At 39.5% G+C, this 16,219-nt stretch overlaps 1 protein-coding gene across 5 annotated transcripts in view; it reads right to left on the bottom strand.

Annotated features, from left to right (window-relative positions):
- Positions 1-16,219, bottom strand: part of itprid2 (ITPR interacting domain containing 2) — a 156,704-nt gene that overhangs the window by 54,697 nt on the left and 85,788 nt on the right. For all 5 annotated transcript variants that reach the window (XM_060827339.1, XM_060827343.1, XM_060827338.1 and 2 more), the window contains 3 exons: positions 10,711-10,759; positions 3,744-3,793; positions 3,432-3,488 (listed from right to left, as the gene is read on the bottom strand). In XM_060827339.1, coding sequence (XP_060683322.1) covers positions 3,432-3,488; positions 3,744-3,793; positions 10,711-10,759 — 156 coding nt within the window. The remainder of the gene's footprint in view (positions 1-3,431; positions 3,489-3,743; positions 3,794-10,710; positions 10,760-16,219) is intronic.

Raw genomic sequence — 16,219 nt, 5'->3', positions numbered from 1 at the left:
GTTGTTTGAATACATTTACAAACTCAGTTGCTTTATTTTAATAGATGAAGTGCAATTTTAATTTGATTTCCATATTATATGAAAGCCTAAAAGCAGTTCATCATTGAACAAATGTTTCAATAATAGAAAATAAATTAACATTATGTTGTCCTCCCTGGAGCTGGAGAGAGAGATGGTAAGAAAGGGAGTTAAGTCACCACTGTCAAGATCTGTGATAGGCTGAGATATTTGCTAAAGCTCACCAGCCTGCTCTTCACAGGTTGGTAGCTGATCATAGAGATGTACAGTATGGAAACAGACCCTTCGGTCCAACCCATCCATACCAACCAGATATCTCAACCCAATCTAGTCCCACCTGCAAGCAACCGTTCATATCCCTCCAAACCCTTCCTATTCATATACCCATCCAAATGCCTCTTAAATGTTGCAATTGTACCAGCCTCACTACTTCCTCTGGCAGCTCATTCCATACCCGTACCACCCTCTGTGTGAAAAAGTTGCCTTTAGGTCTGTTTTATATCTTTTCCCTTTCACCCTAAACCTATGCCCTCTAGTTCTGGACTCCCTGACACCAGGGAAAAGATTTTGTTTATTTACCCTATCCATGCCCTTCATGATTTTGTAAACCTCTAAGGTCACCCCTCAGTCTCCGATGCTCCAGGGAAAACAGTCTCAGCCTGTTCAGCCTCTCCCTATCACTCAAATCCTCCAACCCTGGCAACATCCTTGTAAATCTTTTCTGAACCCTTTCAAGTTTCACAACATCTTTCCAATAGGAACGAGACCAGAATTGCAAGCAATATTCCAATAGTAGCGGTAGGAGTGGCAAGTAAATTGATACTTAACATGCCAACTCCCATATGAAAGGGGAAAATTGCACTTCTAATATTAATCAGTAAGTAGGTAACTTTTTGTATCACAGTCACACAAACATGACACCTTTTCAATTCTATTCCTTTAACTTGGTCAGAAGCAGTTTTCCCTGGCAAGATTACTTAACTCGTTGAAACATGTAAATATTTTATACACAAGAATATTAGGTTTCACCAAATATTTTTGGACAGACAGTAAAGCCTTATTCTAATAACGAATATCGTGGCAATTTCACACCAAAGCTGAATGGATTATCCATAAAGAAAATTAACCTACTGATGGCAAAATAGGAAAATACTCAGTGTTCAAACGGGAAATGTATGTGTAAATAAGATCAAACTAGTTACTAGCTAACATTACCTTTCTGAGTATTCAAACCTAAACAGTCAATAGCAAGACTGAAAAAAAAATTATTTATGGGTGGGACAACCGGGTTCGATTAGTCCTCCGGGTAGTTGGCAAACAGTTTTAAAACAATTCCTGGAGAGAGTTTTGTATCACACTGGAGGATTGATGAATGACAATACAAAGCAGACTGGTCATGGTTTCTCTTCTGTAGTTCCCCTATGTCTGTCGATCATGCATAGTGCACAAAAGGAGAAAAGATAAATGTTCCATAAATATTTCTTTCCTCCTGTGCTCAAAATGGAACAGGTTCAAAATTTGTGGGCGGAAAAGTCTCTCCATTCAGATAAATAAAAGCACTAACATTAAACCAAATCTAGCAGACAATAACCCACAGACCAAACTGACCCCAATATGGCACTAAATGCACAAGAACTAGCAACCCTGTTCAGAGGTTTTAGGATTGCTGCTGTGTAAACTGGAAACATCATTTGAGAATTAAAGTATGATTGTTTACTGTTACAATTAAGGCAAATTGTCAAACAGTAACATTTGCACTATTCAAGCGCCAGATAATGACCATTTCCAACCAGAGATAATCCAACCATCTCCCTGAGGTGCAGAGACATTAGCATTACTGAATTCCCCCAATAACAAATCCTAGTGTTACACTGACCAGAAACTGGACTGGACTAACCATACGAATACTGTGGCTATGAATGCAGATCAGAGACTAGCGATTCTGCAACAAGCAACTCCCTGAAGTCTGTGTATCACCTCCAAGCCACAGGTCAGGAGTGTGATCCAATACCACTTCCCTGGAGGGGTGCAGCTTCAACAACATTTATGAAACTCAACACCATTCAAGACAAAGCCACCAGATTGGCATACTATTCACCATCTTCAACATTCACTCTTTCTACGACCAATGTGCAGTAACAGCATTGTGCACCATCATTTACAAGTTAGATTGTAGCAACTCACCACTATTCCTTCAACAGCACCACCCAAACCAACAACTTTTACTACTGAGAAAGTCGGCAGTGGGAGTTGCATGTGAACATTACCACCCACAAGATCTCCTCCAATTCAAACCATTCTGAACCGGAAGTGGTGTATTATTGGAAGTGATGTAATTTACTTGCCACTTCAGACACTTGCATGACATTGCTTTAACAAGTCACTTGCCTTGCCTTCAGTAACACTCTGTTGACTGGAATTGGTGTTTTCAGTCAGCTACGTGTGTGTTGCACTGTAGCATCACAAGATACAGAACCGGGACTGTGTGCAAGTCTAAGATATTGTTGCCATATAAATAACAAGGGTTGCTAATACCTTCAATAATTCTGTCTCAACGAGAACCTACGCTTTGTGACATAAATGTTATGTGGGCTAACACAGAAAAAACTTCATCAGGAACTGTATATCCATTACTGTAGCATCACTGGGTCAAAATCATGGACCTTCCTTTCCAAAAGCACTGAATGTATCTACACTTCATGGACTGCAGCAGATGTGCAAAAAGGCAGATCGTCACCACTTTCTCAAGGGCATTTAATGATTGGCGATAAATGCTGCCCCAGCCAGTCATACCCTCATTCTACAAACAAATTAGTAAAGAGCAAAACAAGTTTTAATGTGTACCAAACTTGGTGTCTGCATAATGTGGAACAATCACTGTTGATAAAGAATCTAAAAATGAAATGACAAGCTCACTTGTGCACACACGGATCGTCATTATTTTACAACTGGCAAAAATGTGAAGGTCCAGTGGAAACTACAGTTTCACAAGGCCACAAAGGCTTGAAAATAGATTGAGCATTTTTTTTCTAAATGCAGCACGGTACAAGATAGCTGTTAAAAAATAACCAGCATCATTTTAAATTTCAAACAAATTTCTAAATTAAGTAGTGGAAAATGCCTAAGTGGTATTTTGAAAGATAGTTCCAGAACATTGCCTTGTACTAAAACTTTGCATTGGCCACTTTACAAATTCCGATCTTTGTGCAGTGGCTCTACAGTTGTTAAGGAAACCTATTAAGCTGCAGTTGTTCTGCGTCAGAACTAATATCAGTAACAATCCGTAACTGTACAAGCAGATGCTATAAATGTACTTTTTTAAAATGGTAACTCACAAACCTAATGAGGTAGAAGAATACAAAGGACTGGGGTGAAAATACTACTGTACATTCTTCATCAGAAAATGTACCTACCTTCTGCACCAAGGGACAGGTCATCCTCAAAACTACAGCCATTCTTTGTACCTGCACCTGTTGAAACATTTACAAAGTTATGCATACCTTACATTTCTCAAATGCCTTTATATCAACATTATGCTTTGCAAGTTATATTTTTAAGCTGAGACTCTAATTTACTTGCCACTTCAGACATTTGCATGACATTGCATTAAAAGAAAACAAAACCATAAAATCAAAAAATAAAAAAATTAATGAAATCATACCTCTAAAATAAATCACCTTTTCTACCAATTCAAACAACATCCATTGGTAAAAGATCAAATTTACCTTTTAAGGGCAGTTGGCTTTGTTCTTCCAAAGATGCCCCTAATGGTGGTCTGTAAACGTACAATAAACATTTGATAAAGAAGCTTATCTTTTATGAAATATGCTTGCAAATAAGCAAAAAGACAAAAATGTAAGAGAACAATCACCATATCAACAGCTTTTATTTCTCGTAAAAAACAGGCTCCGAAGAAGACAAGAACTTAGGATAAGTAGAAAATTGGCTAAATGAAGCTCTTGTTAGCAGAGGTTTTTTTTGACATGCCATAATGTCGCTACCAACTACAACACAACAATCTGCTTACACTATTATAACTGTCCCAAACTTCTAAAATATTTCACTGAACAGCTTTCAGCCAGCTTGAGGTCATGAAAGGTCTCATGGTCTGCCTTTTCTTTCAAAGCAAACAAGCAATGAAAAGCTGCTGAATACTGGAATGCTTCTGTGTGGTGTATGCACTACACCTGATCAGAGGAAAACACAGGAGCCTCTTCACACACACAATTTTAATAGAAGAAAGAAAGAATTGTTACAATATTTTGAGAGCAACAAAAACACACTGGCTCAGATCTTATAATTGGATGAAAAATCATTGCTGAAGCATAGAAAGGGTTGTGAATCGGAACCATGTGGATGTCCAGGGGCAGCAGTAAGTCCAAGTGTCTGATGGGCAATTTAACCATGACTAGAACCATTGGAGTTGGAAACTTCAGACTGTTCCCACTCGCTAGTTATTATCTACTGGGTTTGGCAGCAGCCTGAGGCCAAATGGAAGCAGAAAACAGAAAACAACTTGAGTAAAGTGAGGATGTCACAAACCTGATTGGGTGCATTTTTAGGAGGGTCATGTAAATCAGTATTGGTGAGGCTGATCTGCGAGATGAGAATAAAATGCTGACCAGAAAGACACTTGTTTGGACGCTCTCTTAACGATGTTTTAAATTCTAGTTTTATCCTTGCTTGGCTTAATAGTTAACCAGGAAATGTTAGAGGAATTACACTTTGATCCAATTCCTAGGTTACTATTAAACTGAACACCCACCATGCCCACCACATGCTACCAAAAACTGACCCACTCACTCTCAACTACAGCCCATCCTGCTTTATCAGAGATATTCAAAACCCCATGACTCTCTTCATACATTCCCCTGGCACCTTACAACCTGGACCTGAACACCACATTCCCTCCCAACACGATCCCCAACTTCCAGTGGACCTGACCCTGCTCCTTGTGGCTCGCATCTTCCTGACCTGATTGGCTCGCCCAATCTACATGACCATGCACAGCAAAACCCACCAGCGTCCAGCCTTAATTTCCCCACCCAACCTACATTAAACCCTCAAAAATCTACCAGCCACAGTCCCCATCTACCATTCCCACATCTGCCTGGCAACTATCTCACCGACCAGCATTCATTTCATGGCATCCAACCACTGGACAATCTACCCCCAACTTCTCCCTACAACACATTCCTTTTCTTTGTCTCTGTCAAGACTTTGGGACCTTTAAACAATGGAATAGGGCATCACCTGCAGAACAGGTCTTTCTGCTATAACACACGTTTTGTTAACACAAATTCACTACAACATGATTGATGAAATGAGGGCATTGTTTCTTTTAACTTGTGTATTCATTATAATACAATTCTAGCTCATTAGTTTAAATGGTGCTGCTATTATGCGATTTTCTTATACCATTGGATTGCACGAGAATGGGCCTACCATGTTAAGGCAGAAATGACTGTATAACACGGTATAGTTGCTGACTGCTGATTTGCTGACCTGCTTCAGAGGTTCAGCCAATTGAAATCCTATAAGAAAGGGGAAATCTATCTAATCTGGGTAAGAAATAAGGATGCTGACCAGAAACTGGATGCTGACCCAGAACGGAAGATTCAGGTCAAATGTATTGCAACTATGCCCTTGAAAGAGCATGTTTTCCTGCAATAAAGGCAGGGTTACTTGAAATCACCTTCATTCCCTACAAAGGTTTCTTGGATATGATAGATAATCCTTGTTAGAAATCATGTAGTCATTTTTCACTAGGTATTTCTTTGCTAAACTCTTTGGATTCTCTTGCACAATTGAGAAAAACATCAGATTATCTTATAGCAATTACACAATTTTTCACCATATTATTTCCAAAACATCCACACAATTTTTAGAAAGATAGTACATTTTTACTAAATAATGTTATTTCATCCTGTCAATTGTTGCTCTTTAAATGCTCACATTGCTGGATGAGTATATTTTAAATTTTTTTTGCATTCGCTGTCCTACAACTGAATGAATTCAACCAAAAAATAATTGATATTTGGGTAACCAAAGTACACATATGAAATGGCTCACATTCAAAAAGTATTCTGTTTTCGGCAAGGCTATGAAATGCAAAAATTAATTAGTACTATCTTGTTAATCTAAGTGTAACAAAATCTTTTGGAGAAGGGTAAAAGGGAAATGCCTTATACTGCAGTACTGTTCATCTTACTGTTGCCTCCTATCAAAAGACATAAAATTTTACTACAGTTTATTTTCCCAGAAAAAAAACTTGCATTTGTATAGCTTTTCTTATTCACTGGAGTAGAATATATGGAAGTTAATATGCACAAAGCAGTGTCTCACAAACAACAACAACAAACAAACTGACTAGTTACTCAGTATTAAATTGCTCATAATGGGGGTTTGGGGGGGGGGGGGGGGGTGGTTGTAAATAATGACCAATAAACCTGGAGAACTTTCTTGCCCACGATTAAGATGTGCCATGAGTGCTTTATTTCTGCCTCAGAGGACAGTTGGGCCTGGTATGTCAAATGACTTAAAGCAACACCTTTGACATTGCAGCACTTCCCCAATACTGTCCTAAAATGTCTACCTATATTTTATACACAAATGTCTGGAGAGAGACTTGAACTGACATTCTGACTTAGAGGCAAAGTTCTACCACAGAGACCAAGTGATCCGATTGCTAATTGGCAAAAGTTTTATGGAAAACAGCAGCTCAGCGCCAACAGTTCTTTGTGTTTCCAAATGACTCAACGGAGACACAAAGCAGATTACCATAACTCTTTCATCTTCTACAAGTGCACTGACCCGAATTTTCGCGATTAAACGCCTTGAAACATGAACATTGAACATGGAATAGTTCTAAAATGAATAAACTACTGCTAAAAAAAATTTTGGTTTTGTGAAACACAAGCTTTTACATAGAGTTTTATCATTTTAACAGAAAATTGTTCTCAGTTTGATCTTAAATAAACTTAGAGTGCAACTGTGCATTACCTACCAAATTAGTGCTATTCCCGGAACAGTAGTTTTCTCTTGCAGCATGGATTTTTTATTATATACAAAAATCACTTTACTATGTATTTTCAAGATCATACAAGAGAAAAGTTCCATTAATGATTTGATTATCGGTTTCATTAAGTAACATTTTTCTTCTGAGCTCCTCCCACAGAGACTTCTCTCCAGATCTTCCCACGATCATGTTCTCTCAGAAATGTTCTCTGGTGTGCTGTGCGCAATGTCACACAACAATTATGTACCCTAATTTTCTCTAAGTGTGTAATAAAGTTAAATTTGTACAACACAATTACTGCTGTAAAAGGACACTTCATAAAAATACTTAGCCAAACTAAATTTTTATTCAAAATAAAGCAAATCTTAAACATGAAAACGTGCTGTGGAGGTCAAGGACATTCGGTCTCAGGTCTTTGGGTGACCGTTCTCCACAGGAGACTTCGGGATACACAACAACGCACAGTGGCTGAGCAGAAGCTGGTAGCCAAGCTCAGTAACTGCAAGGGTGGCCTCAAATGGGATCTTAGGTTTATGTCACACTACAGGTGACCCCACCACACCACAACACACACACACACACACTTTCATATATGCATGCATGCACACACCCACTCTGTCTACCTCTACCCCATTTACTCTCCCAGACAGACAGACACACACACACACACACACACACACACACACACGTGTCTACGGGATGAATTTGTATTTGCAGATACATTCGAATTGGTTCAAAAAGCACACAATCTGGAGGTAGTCAGTTCATGTGACAATTTGTAAATTCTTGCTTTGGAAATAGAACCAATCTGACCCAAGGTTGGGATACAGACAGACTCTAACCTCACACCTTTAATGCATTGTCTGAGCTGAGATGTCACTTTTTTTTAATATACTGATAACACCTTAAGTTATCTCGGGACAGTGACTTGAAAGAACTCTGGAATTTACATATTAATGAATCGAAACCTGCATCCCCATTCTAAGTGATTAAAGACTGAACACCAATCTAGTTTGTTCAATGTATCACATCAGTTGTATGACACTGTGATCTTTTGCTATAAATTCTGTGTCCTATGATCCTGCCCCACTAGCTACCTGATGAAGGAACAGTGATCCAAAAGTTTGTACTTTCAAACAAACCTGTTGGACTATAACCTGGTGTTGTGAGATTTTTAACTTTGAAAATATGCAAAATAAATGGCATGGAAATTTCAATTATTTGACGATTTTTGCAGCAAGTCAGTACTATTTCAATTAACTTTCATGTAGATAAAATGCTAATGTGCTAATGTCTGCACTCACCTGTAGCCATGCAATGTCACCAGCAGGCACCACTCCCATTGGTATTATCCTCTGGTTGGTGGCAAATATGCCACCTGCTGGTCAAGGACCTCTTTCATGGGCAGGCCCAGTGATAGAATTTAATGGAAATTGGAACTGCTAAACTCACTGCAAATTTCCTACCTCAAAAATGCATAATTTGAGGAAGACAACTTGAAAAATGCACCATGCAACTTCCAAGAAAATAACAACCAACAGATGAGTTAACTGAAACATTGGACATTAGGGCCAGACCATTCAGGAGAGATGTTAGGGAGCACTTCTATACATAAAAGGATGGTAGGATGTTTGGAAATCTCTTCCACAGACAGCAGTAAATGCTGGATCTGTTGTTAATTTTAAATCTTAAAGATTATTAAACTTTTTGAAGCAAAGGGATATGGTCAAAAGGCAGGTATATATCAGCCACGATCTCATTAAATAGTAGAGAGGTTCGAGGGACAGAATGGCCTACTCCTGTTCCTATGTAATATCACACAGGAATCCCAATGACAAGAAGGTTCAAGAATTCTTTTCAAGTGAAAATAAACTCTGGGCATTCAATTTAAGTTTTTAAACAACATTTAGTAGGATTTAGTTTAGATTTGCAGAAGCCTCTGTATATGAGACAATCAAATGTTAAGCTTCTGAAGATCAGATGGCCGCTGACTTCAAAGACGAGATCTTAACTGGATAATGCAAGTCTCATTCACTGGTCAGGGACCGGGGAAGAAACCTTGTCAATGTGGCCCACAGGAATCAGAACCACCTTCGGGCTTTTGCTGTGACTGTGATCCCAGGCAGCCATTCAGTGGCAAGCTGCCCATGAGAGTTGTGGCTGATGGCTAAACTCAACCCTTCTGAGGCTCTAAATTGGAAAAGGACTCAGGACAGTGGCTACTAACCACGTAATGCCAGTTCCTATTGCAAGCAGCAAGGTGCCTATACCTGGGGAGATTGTTGGCACTATCCACGGGTTTTGCTAGATGGCCTTCTCGACATCTCTGGGTAATCCCGGAAGCCATTTAATTGTAGTGGGCTGAGGAATAATGAGTGATAATAGGCTCCCTCATGAGCCTAATTAATCCCAATGTTACTGGTTAGCAATCCCGCATCAGTCTCTGGAAATTTTATCACTGTCAGGAAACTGGTCAGGCTCCTCCCACAATCACCCAGGCCCAGTAGACATGGTTCCTACAGTGACAGGCTTTATAAATTTCCAGCCCATAACGTCATAAATTTACATCCATTTTATGCACAAAAGTTGACTTACTTTGTTAGGTAGGAGCCCCAAATGGACAAAAGGTTAAAGTTTGCAAGTCGATTGCAGTAATTTACAGAATATTAATAGCTAATATGAAGAATTCCAAACGGAAGATCTTTCCACCTTGCTTTCTGGAAGAGCAGCGGGTAGACTGGAATAAATATTTGGGTGCATAAAAAGTGAATGCAAGTGAGGAATATGCTGACTGTTTTGGATAAAACACCCAAGGATTTAGTTTTCAAATCTTATTAAATTGCCACTTGTGAATTTTTGGCATGGGTCACCTTACTTGGAGAATCCCACAGAATATGTTGTTGAGAGGTGTTTCTGTGCATCTTCGAGCTGTTCCACATGAAAATTATGGAGGAAGGGAATGTTGACTAAGCCAAGGCTTTCCAGGCCAATACACCATAGGCAGGATACACTGGATTCACAAATCAATAACAACACTTCCATAGAATTCCACAAATCAAGAGGAACCTAAGCCAGGCAGATTTTGTGGATTGTTTCCTATGCAACCACTTGAGGATACTCTGTATCAATGACCTCACTAACCTTTAAGGTCTTCGAATCGCACCAACAACATCAGCTTTGAAGAAAAACTAGTAAATTCTTTAAAGTATGAAACATTTGGTACTTACCTTAGACCCACTTTTCCCTGAAGAAAGATTCTGCACCAAAACATGCCTCGAATGCTTAAAGGAAACTAAACACAACTGTAGCTCTGTTATGAAGAGACCAATTGTAGAAGCAAATCACGTGATCTTACAGTTCCTCTGAACTATTCTAAACTCCTCAGGGTAGAACCGCATATTATACTTGATTCCAGCCAACTGCCCTGACTTGAAAACTTATTTATTTATTGCCGAACAGTCTTTGCACAATAATCTAAAAGCGGTTCACAAAAATAGAAATGCATTTGTGCCAAAAAAAAAGTAGTAATTGTTTGGTGTACATTCATGTTTAAATTTAGATTATTTGACACAGTAATGAAAAAATTACAGTACAATAAAATTGAACTTAGTGAATTCTTATGGACATGAAGCATATTTTCTAAAAAGCACGTTTCTCCAACAGAAACAACTTACCCACAATCTTGAAGCCAAATTTCAATTTTCTTATTTGATATGCCATTTTCTGTCAAGATACATCAGATCAGTATTAGCAATATATTATCACTCTTAAGTTAATTAACTAAGCATTAACCACAACGAAGATGGTTACAAATATAAATCACTGTACAAGTCAAAACCAGGCTAGAAATCTAAAAGATCTTGAACAGATCTGTAATGACTTTGTACTCACAAGTAACTAAAAATCTGCTGTTTCTAAAGAACACAGAATACTCAAAATCCCAGCAAATATGAGAGGCATTAAAGTAATGCTTCTGTAAATTGTATCTGATGGTGCCATACATTCATGGGTGCAGAACTTAGTAGTCGAACATTTTAACCCAACTGAGATAAATGTGTCATCTCTAGCTTCTAATAATTTTTTGTAATTATGCTTAACAATCGATGAATGCAGCTTGTATTACTGTTACCATGCAGTAAACTTATCTTGTACCCCTTCTCATTCGGATTCAATCGTGTTTAATTCCATTCTAAATGGAATAGTCCCATGCGCTTAACATAGAAAAGGAGGATTTGTCTCTGAAGAGACTGCTTAACCTGATTATAGTTTTGTTTACAACAGTCGAAAGGAGGATTAGTGTTTTTGGTTCCCAACCATAAGCTGCTGGTGGTTGATACTACAAATGGTGATCATGGTGATGGCCAGGATCATGGCTTATATAGCTCAAGGTAACAACAGTGAAAATTTACACCCATTCAACCAAGCAGGAAACATACTTGGAAGAGAGTGATCTTGCTACATTAAGCACACTACTGCTTTATGAATACTCAAGAGTTAGTCGGCAACAGCAACAAATTCTCTCACAGAGAAGCAGTCACCAACAGGACAGAAGTAGTACTCCAGAAGAAAACCTTCACATCAGAGCTGGTAGGAGGTGCAGGAAACAGTATAGACGAGGAAGAGGATAGAAACTAGTCACACTGGGAAGTGATGGAGTCCTTACAGTACAAGGAACTGCAGAACCAAACCAGAACTTCATGATCAAAGTTTCAAACCCCTGTGGGCAAGTTGGAGAAAAATTAAAATAATGCCAGAGATCTGACTGAGAAGACAGAAAGGAGAAAAAAAGAGTATTTTCCCTTAAAAACTAGTAATGATTCCACTTTGAGCTGCAATTGTTTCTGTAAAAGCAGAATTCTTAGTCTCCTCAAAGGACAAATACAACAACAAGATGAAAGTGATCAAGCTATTTCAGCTGCTTCTGAAAATTTTGTTCAAAATTAATGCAAAGTCATGTTCTGAATGAGTCACACAGCTAAACTAATCTGCCTTAAAAAAATCATTTATTTACTTAATGTATTTACTTACCTTTAGCAAACTCATTTGATTGTGAGGTACTTGATTTATGGTGCTATAAACAAACTTGTGCAAAAGCACTTTCAGAATTTGGAGTTTCTTGCCCCTTAAGTTTCATAACTTTCAACATGGATAACAGATACTTACACAAAAGAAGAGATTTCAAAATGTTAGAAGATCTAAAAGGTATAATGCCTCTAGAGTGAAGTGACTAATGCACTAAACAGAGAAGTCATAGAGCCAGAGCATTATGTTATTTCTCCATTTTCTGTTTTTGTGATCTGCCATCATTGAGAGTACCTTAATTTTGCCGTCTTCTCAAAATAGGGGAGAGATAAATGGTTGGACAAATTAAACTATGACTTTGCTAATGAGACAGCAAAAATTATTTTTGACACTGGAGATGCACCACATTAAAAATTTGCAAATTAAGAAAAATTAGAGAGTTATTTGTGATAACAGCACTATGTATTGATAGTTAATTTACCACAATAAATGTCTCAAAGTATTAGATGGGAGCATTATAAAGCAAAATGTAGACATCAGTTTCTCTCAGCAGTAATTTAGTAAATGACGAACAGCTTTGTCAAAATGGAACACTTCAGAAAACACCTCAAAAGGAGGAAAGTTGGGAGGTGAGCTTGCAGCATGGAGAGGTACCTGGGACTATGATGTTGTGGCTATTTCAGAGACATGGATAGAGCAGGGACAGGAATGGATGTTGCAGGTTCCAGGGTTTAGATCTTACATTAAGAACAGGGAAGATGGTAAAAGAGGGGGAGGTGTGGCCTTCTTAGTCAAGAATAGAATAACGGTGACTAAAAGAACTTTTGATGAGGACACGTCTACTGAGGTGGTATGGGCTGAGGTTAGAAACAGGAGAGCAGAGGTCTCACTGCTGGGAGTTTCTTTTCATAGGCCTCCACAGAGCTCCAGGGCTATGGAGGAGAGGATCGGCAAAACAATTCTGGATAGGAGTGAAAGGAACAGGGTGGTCATTGTGACGGGCTTTAACTTCCCCAACATTGACTGGAAATGCGATAACTTTATTAGGTCGGTTGGATCAGTTTTTGTCCAACATGTGCAGGAGGGTTTCCTGTCACAGTATGTCAAAGGGCTGACAAGAGGGGAAGCCACATTGGATCTAGTGCTTGGTAATGGACCAGGCCAATTATTTGATTTAATGGTAGGTGAGCACTCTGGAGAGAGTGATCTCAATTCAATTACATTTAATTTAGCGAAGGAAAGGGATAGATAAATGCCACAGGGCAAGAGTTATCAATGGGGCAAGGGTAATTATAATGTGATTAGGCAAGACTTAGGACACATAGATAAAATCATGAAGGGTATAGACAGGGTGGATTGAGACAAGCTTTTTCCCAGTGTGAAGGATTCAATAATGAATAGGTAAGTCCCTATTACCTAATGATAGGTAAGTCCCTATCAGGCAGGGAGGAAGTGATAAGGTAAGGGAACCGTGGTTTACTACAGAAATTGTACTTCTTGTTAAGTGGAAGAATGAGGCTTATGTGACGATGAGACATGATGATTCATATGAGACATTAGAGATTTAAATCCTTGCTAGCTAGTCTGTAAAGAGAGAGTCAAGAATACTTTCAAGGTGAGAGGTGGAAATTTTAAGGGGATACACGCGGCAAGTACTTCACACAGAGGGTGGTGGGCATTTGAAACACGTTGCCAGCAGAGGTGGTCGAGGCAGGCATGATAGGTTCATTTAAGATGCATCTGGATAAATGTATGAGTAGGTGGGGAGCAGAGGGATACAGATGCTTAGGAATTGACCCACAGGTTTAGACAGTACATTGGCTCAGGCTTGGAAGGCTGAAGGGCCTGTTCCTGGGCTGTAAATTTCTTTGTTCTTTGTTCATAGAATGAGGTAGCAAGATGCAGGGGATAGGGACAATCAAGATGTGGAGCTGGTTTAAGCAACAGATATTGTGTGTCCTTGATAGGTAAGTCCCTATCAGGCAGGGAGGAAGTGATAAGGTAAGGGAACCGTGGTTTTCTACAGAAATTGTACTTCTTGTTAAGTGGAAGAATGAGGCTTATGTGACGATGAGACATGATGATTCATATGAGACATTGGAGATTTAAATCCTTGCTAGCTAGTCTGTAAAGAGACAGTCAAGAAGAGCAAAGAGTGGACATGAGCAGTCTTTAGCAGGTAAAATAAAGGAGAATCCTAAATGTTTTCTACAGATATGTAAGGAATAAAAAGCTGACTAGGGTAGGAATAGGGCTAAAAAATGAGGTCTGCAGATGCTGGAGATCACAGCTGCAAATGTGTTGCTGGTCAAAGCACAGCAGGTTAGGCAGCATCTCAGGAATAGAGAATTCGACGTTTCGAAGGGCTTATGCTCGAAACGTCGAATTCTCTATTCCTGAGATGCTGCCTAACCTGCTGTGCTTTGACCAGCAACACATTTGCAGCTAGGAATAGGGCTAGTCAAAGACAAAAGTGGGCAATAGTGTGTGGATCCTTTGGAGATATGGAGAGGTGCTAAATGAATATTTCTCATCGGTTTTCACTCAGGAAAAGGAGAATATTGTAGAGGAGAAGCAGGAGATATGAGACATTAGACTAGAAAGGATTGAGATTGGTAAGGAAGAGGTGTTATCAATTCTAGAAGGAATGAAAGTAGACAAGTCCCCTGGACTGGATGGGATTTATCGGAGGATTCTCTGGGAAGCTAGGGAGATGGTGTCGGAGCCTTGGGCTTTGACCTTTTGAGTCGTCATTGTCTACAGGTTTAGTACCACAGGACTGGAGGATTGAAAATGTTGTGCCCATGTTCAAGAAGGGCACTAGAGATCATGCAGGTAATTATAGAGTAGTGAGCCCTATATCTGTTGTAGGAAATGTTTTGGAAAGGATTATAAGAGATAGAATTTATAATCCTAGCAAGCAACAATTCGATTGCAGATAGTCAACATGGTTTCATCAAGGGCAGGTCATTTCTCACAAATGTCACTGAGTTTTTTGAGAAGGTGTCCAAGCATGTGGATGAGGGTAGGGCAGTTGACGTGGTGTACATGGACTTCAGTAAAGCATGTGATAACATTACACATGGTAGGAGAAAGTGCAGAGGCATGGGATTGAGGGTGATTTAGCAGTTTGGAATAGAAACTGGCTTTCTGTAAGAAGGCAGCGAGTGTGGTTGATGGAAAATATTCAGGCTGGAGTCTGGTTACCAGTGGTGTGCAACAAGAATGTGTTTTAGGACCACTGCTGTTTGTCATTTTTACAAATGACTTAGATGCAGGCATAGGTGGATTGGTTAGTAAATTTGCAGATGACACTAAAGTCAGTAGAGTAGTGACAGTGTGAAGAACATTGCAAGTTGCAGGGGGACTGGGATAAACTGCAGAATTGGGCTGAGAGGTGGCAAATGGAGCTAAATGCAGCTAAATGTGAGGTGATTCACTTTGGGAAGAATAACAGGAAGGCAGAGATCCCTGAAAGTTGCCACCCAGGTTGATAGTGCTGTTAAGAAGGCACACATTGCGTTAGGTTTTATTGGTAGAGGGATCGAGTTCCAGAGCTGTAATGTCATGCTGCAACCATACAAAACATTAATGCAGCTGCATTTGGAATATTGTGTACAGTTTTGGTCGCCCCCCCTCCCCATTACAGGAAGGATGTGGAAACACTGGAAAAGGTGCAGAGGAGATTTACAGTATCTTGCCTGGTCTGGAGGGAAGGTCTTATGAGGAAAGGCTGAGAAACTTAGGTCTGTTCGCATTAGAAAGAAGGCAGCTAAGAGGGGATTTGATAGAGACATAAAAGATGATTAGAGGATTACATAGGGTAGACAGTGAGTCTTTTTCCTAGGATGATGACGTCAGCTCGTACGAGGGAGAAATAGCTACAAATTGAGGGCTAATAAATTTTAAGACAGATGTGTGAGGCAATATGGGCGTGGAATGCCGTGCCTACCAAAGTAGTTAACTCTGCCACATTAGGAAGATTTGAACAATCCTTGGATGAGCATATGGATTACGATGGAAAAGTGTAGGGAGATGGGCTTAGATTAGTTCACAGGTCAGCACAACATAGAGGGCCGAAGGACAGGGAGAGGGAGAGAGACAGAGAGATTGCAGAAGGGAATTCCAAAGCTCAGAGCCAAGGTAGCTAAGGGCAAAGCC

The sequence above is a fragment of the Hemiscyllium ocellatum genome, chromosome 7 (assembly GCF_020745735.1).
Source record: "Hemiscyllium ocellatum isolate sHemOce1 chromosome 7, sHemOce1.pat.X.cur, whole genome shotgun sequence".
Lineage (NCBI taxonomy): Eukaryota > Metazoa > Chordata > Chondrichthyes > Orectolobiformes > Hemiscylliidae > Hemiscyllium > Hemiscyllium ocellatum.
Note: the sequence above shows the minus strand (reverse complement) of the source record. Positions and strands in the feature narration are given on the sequence as shown.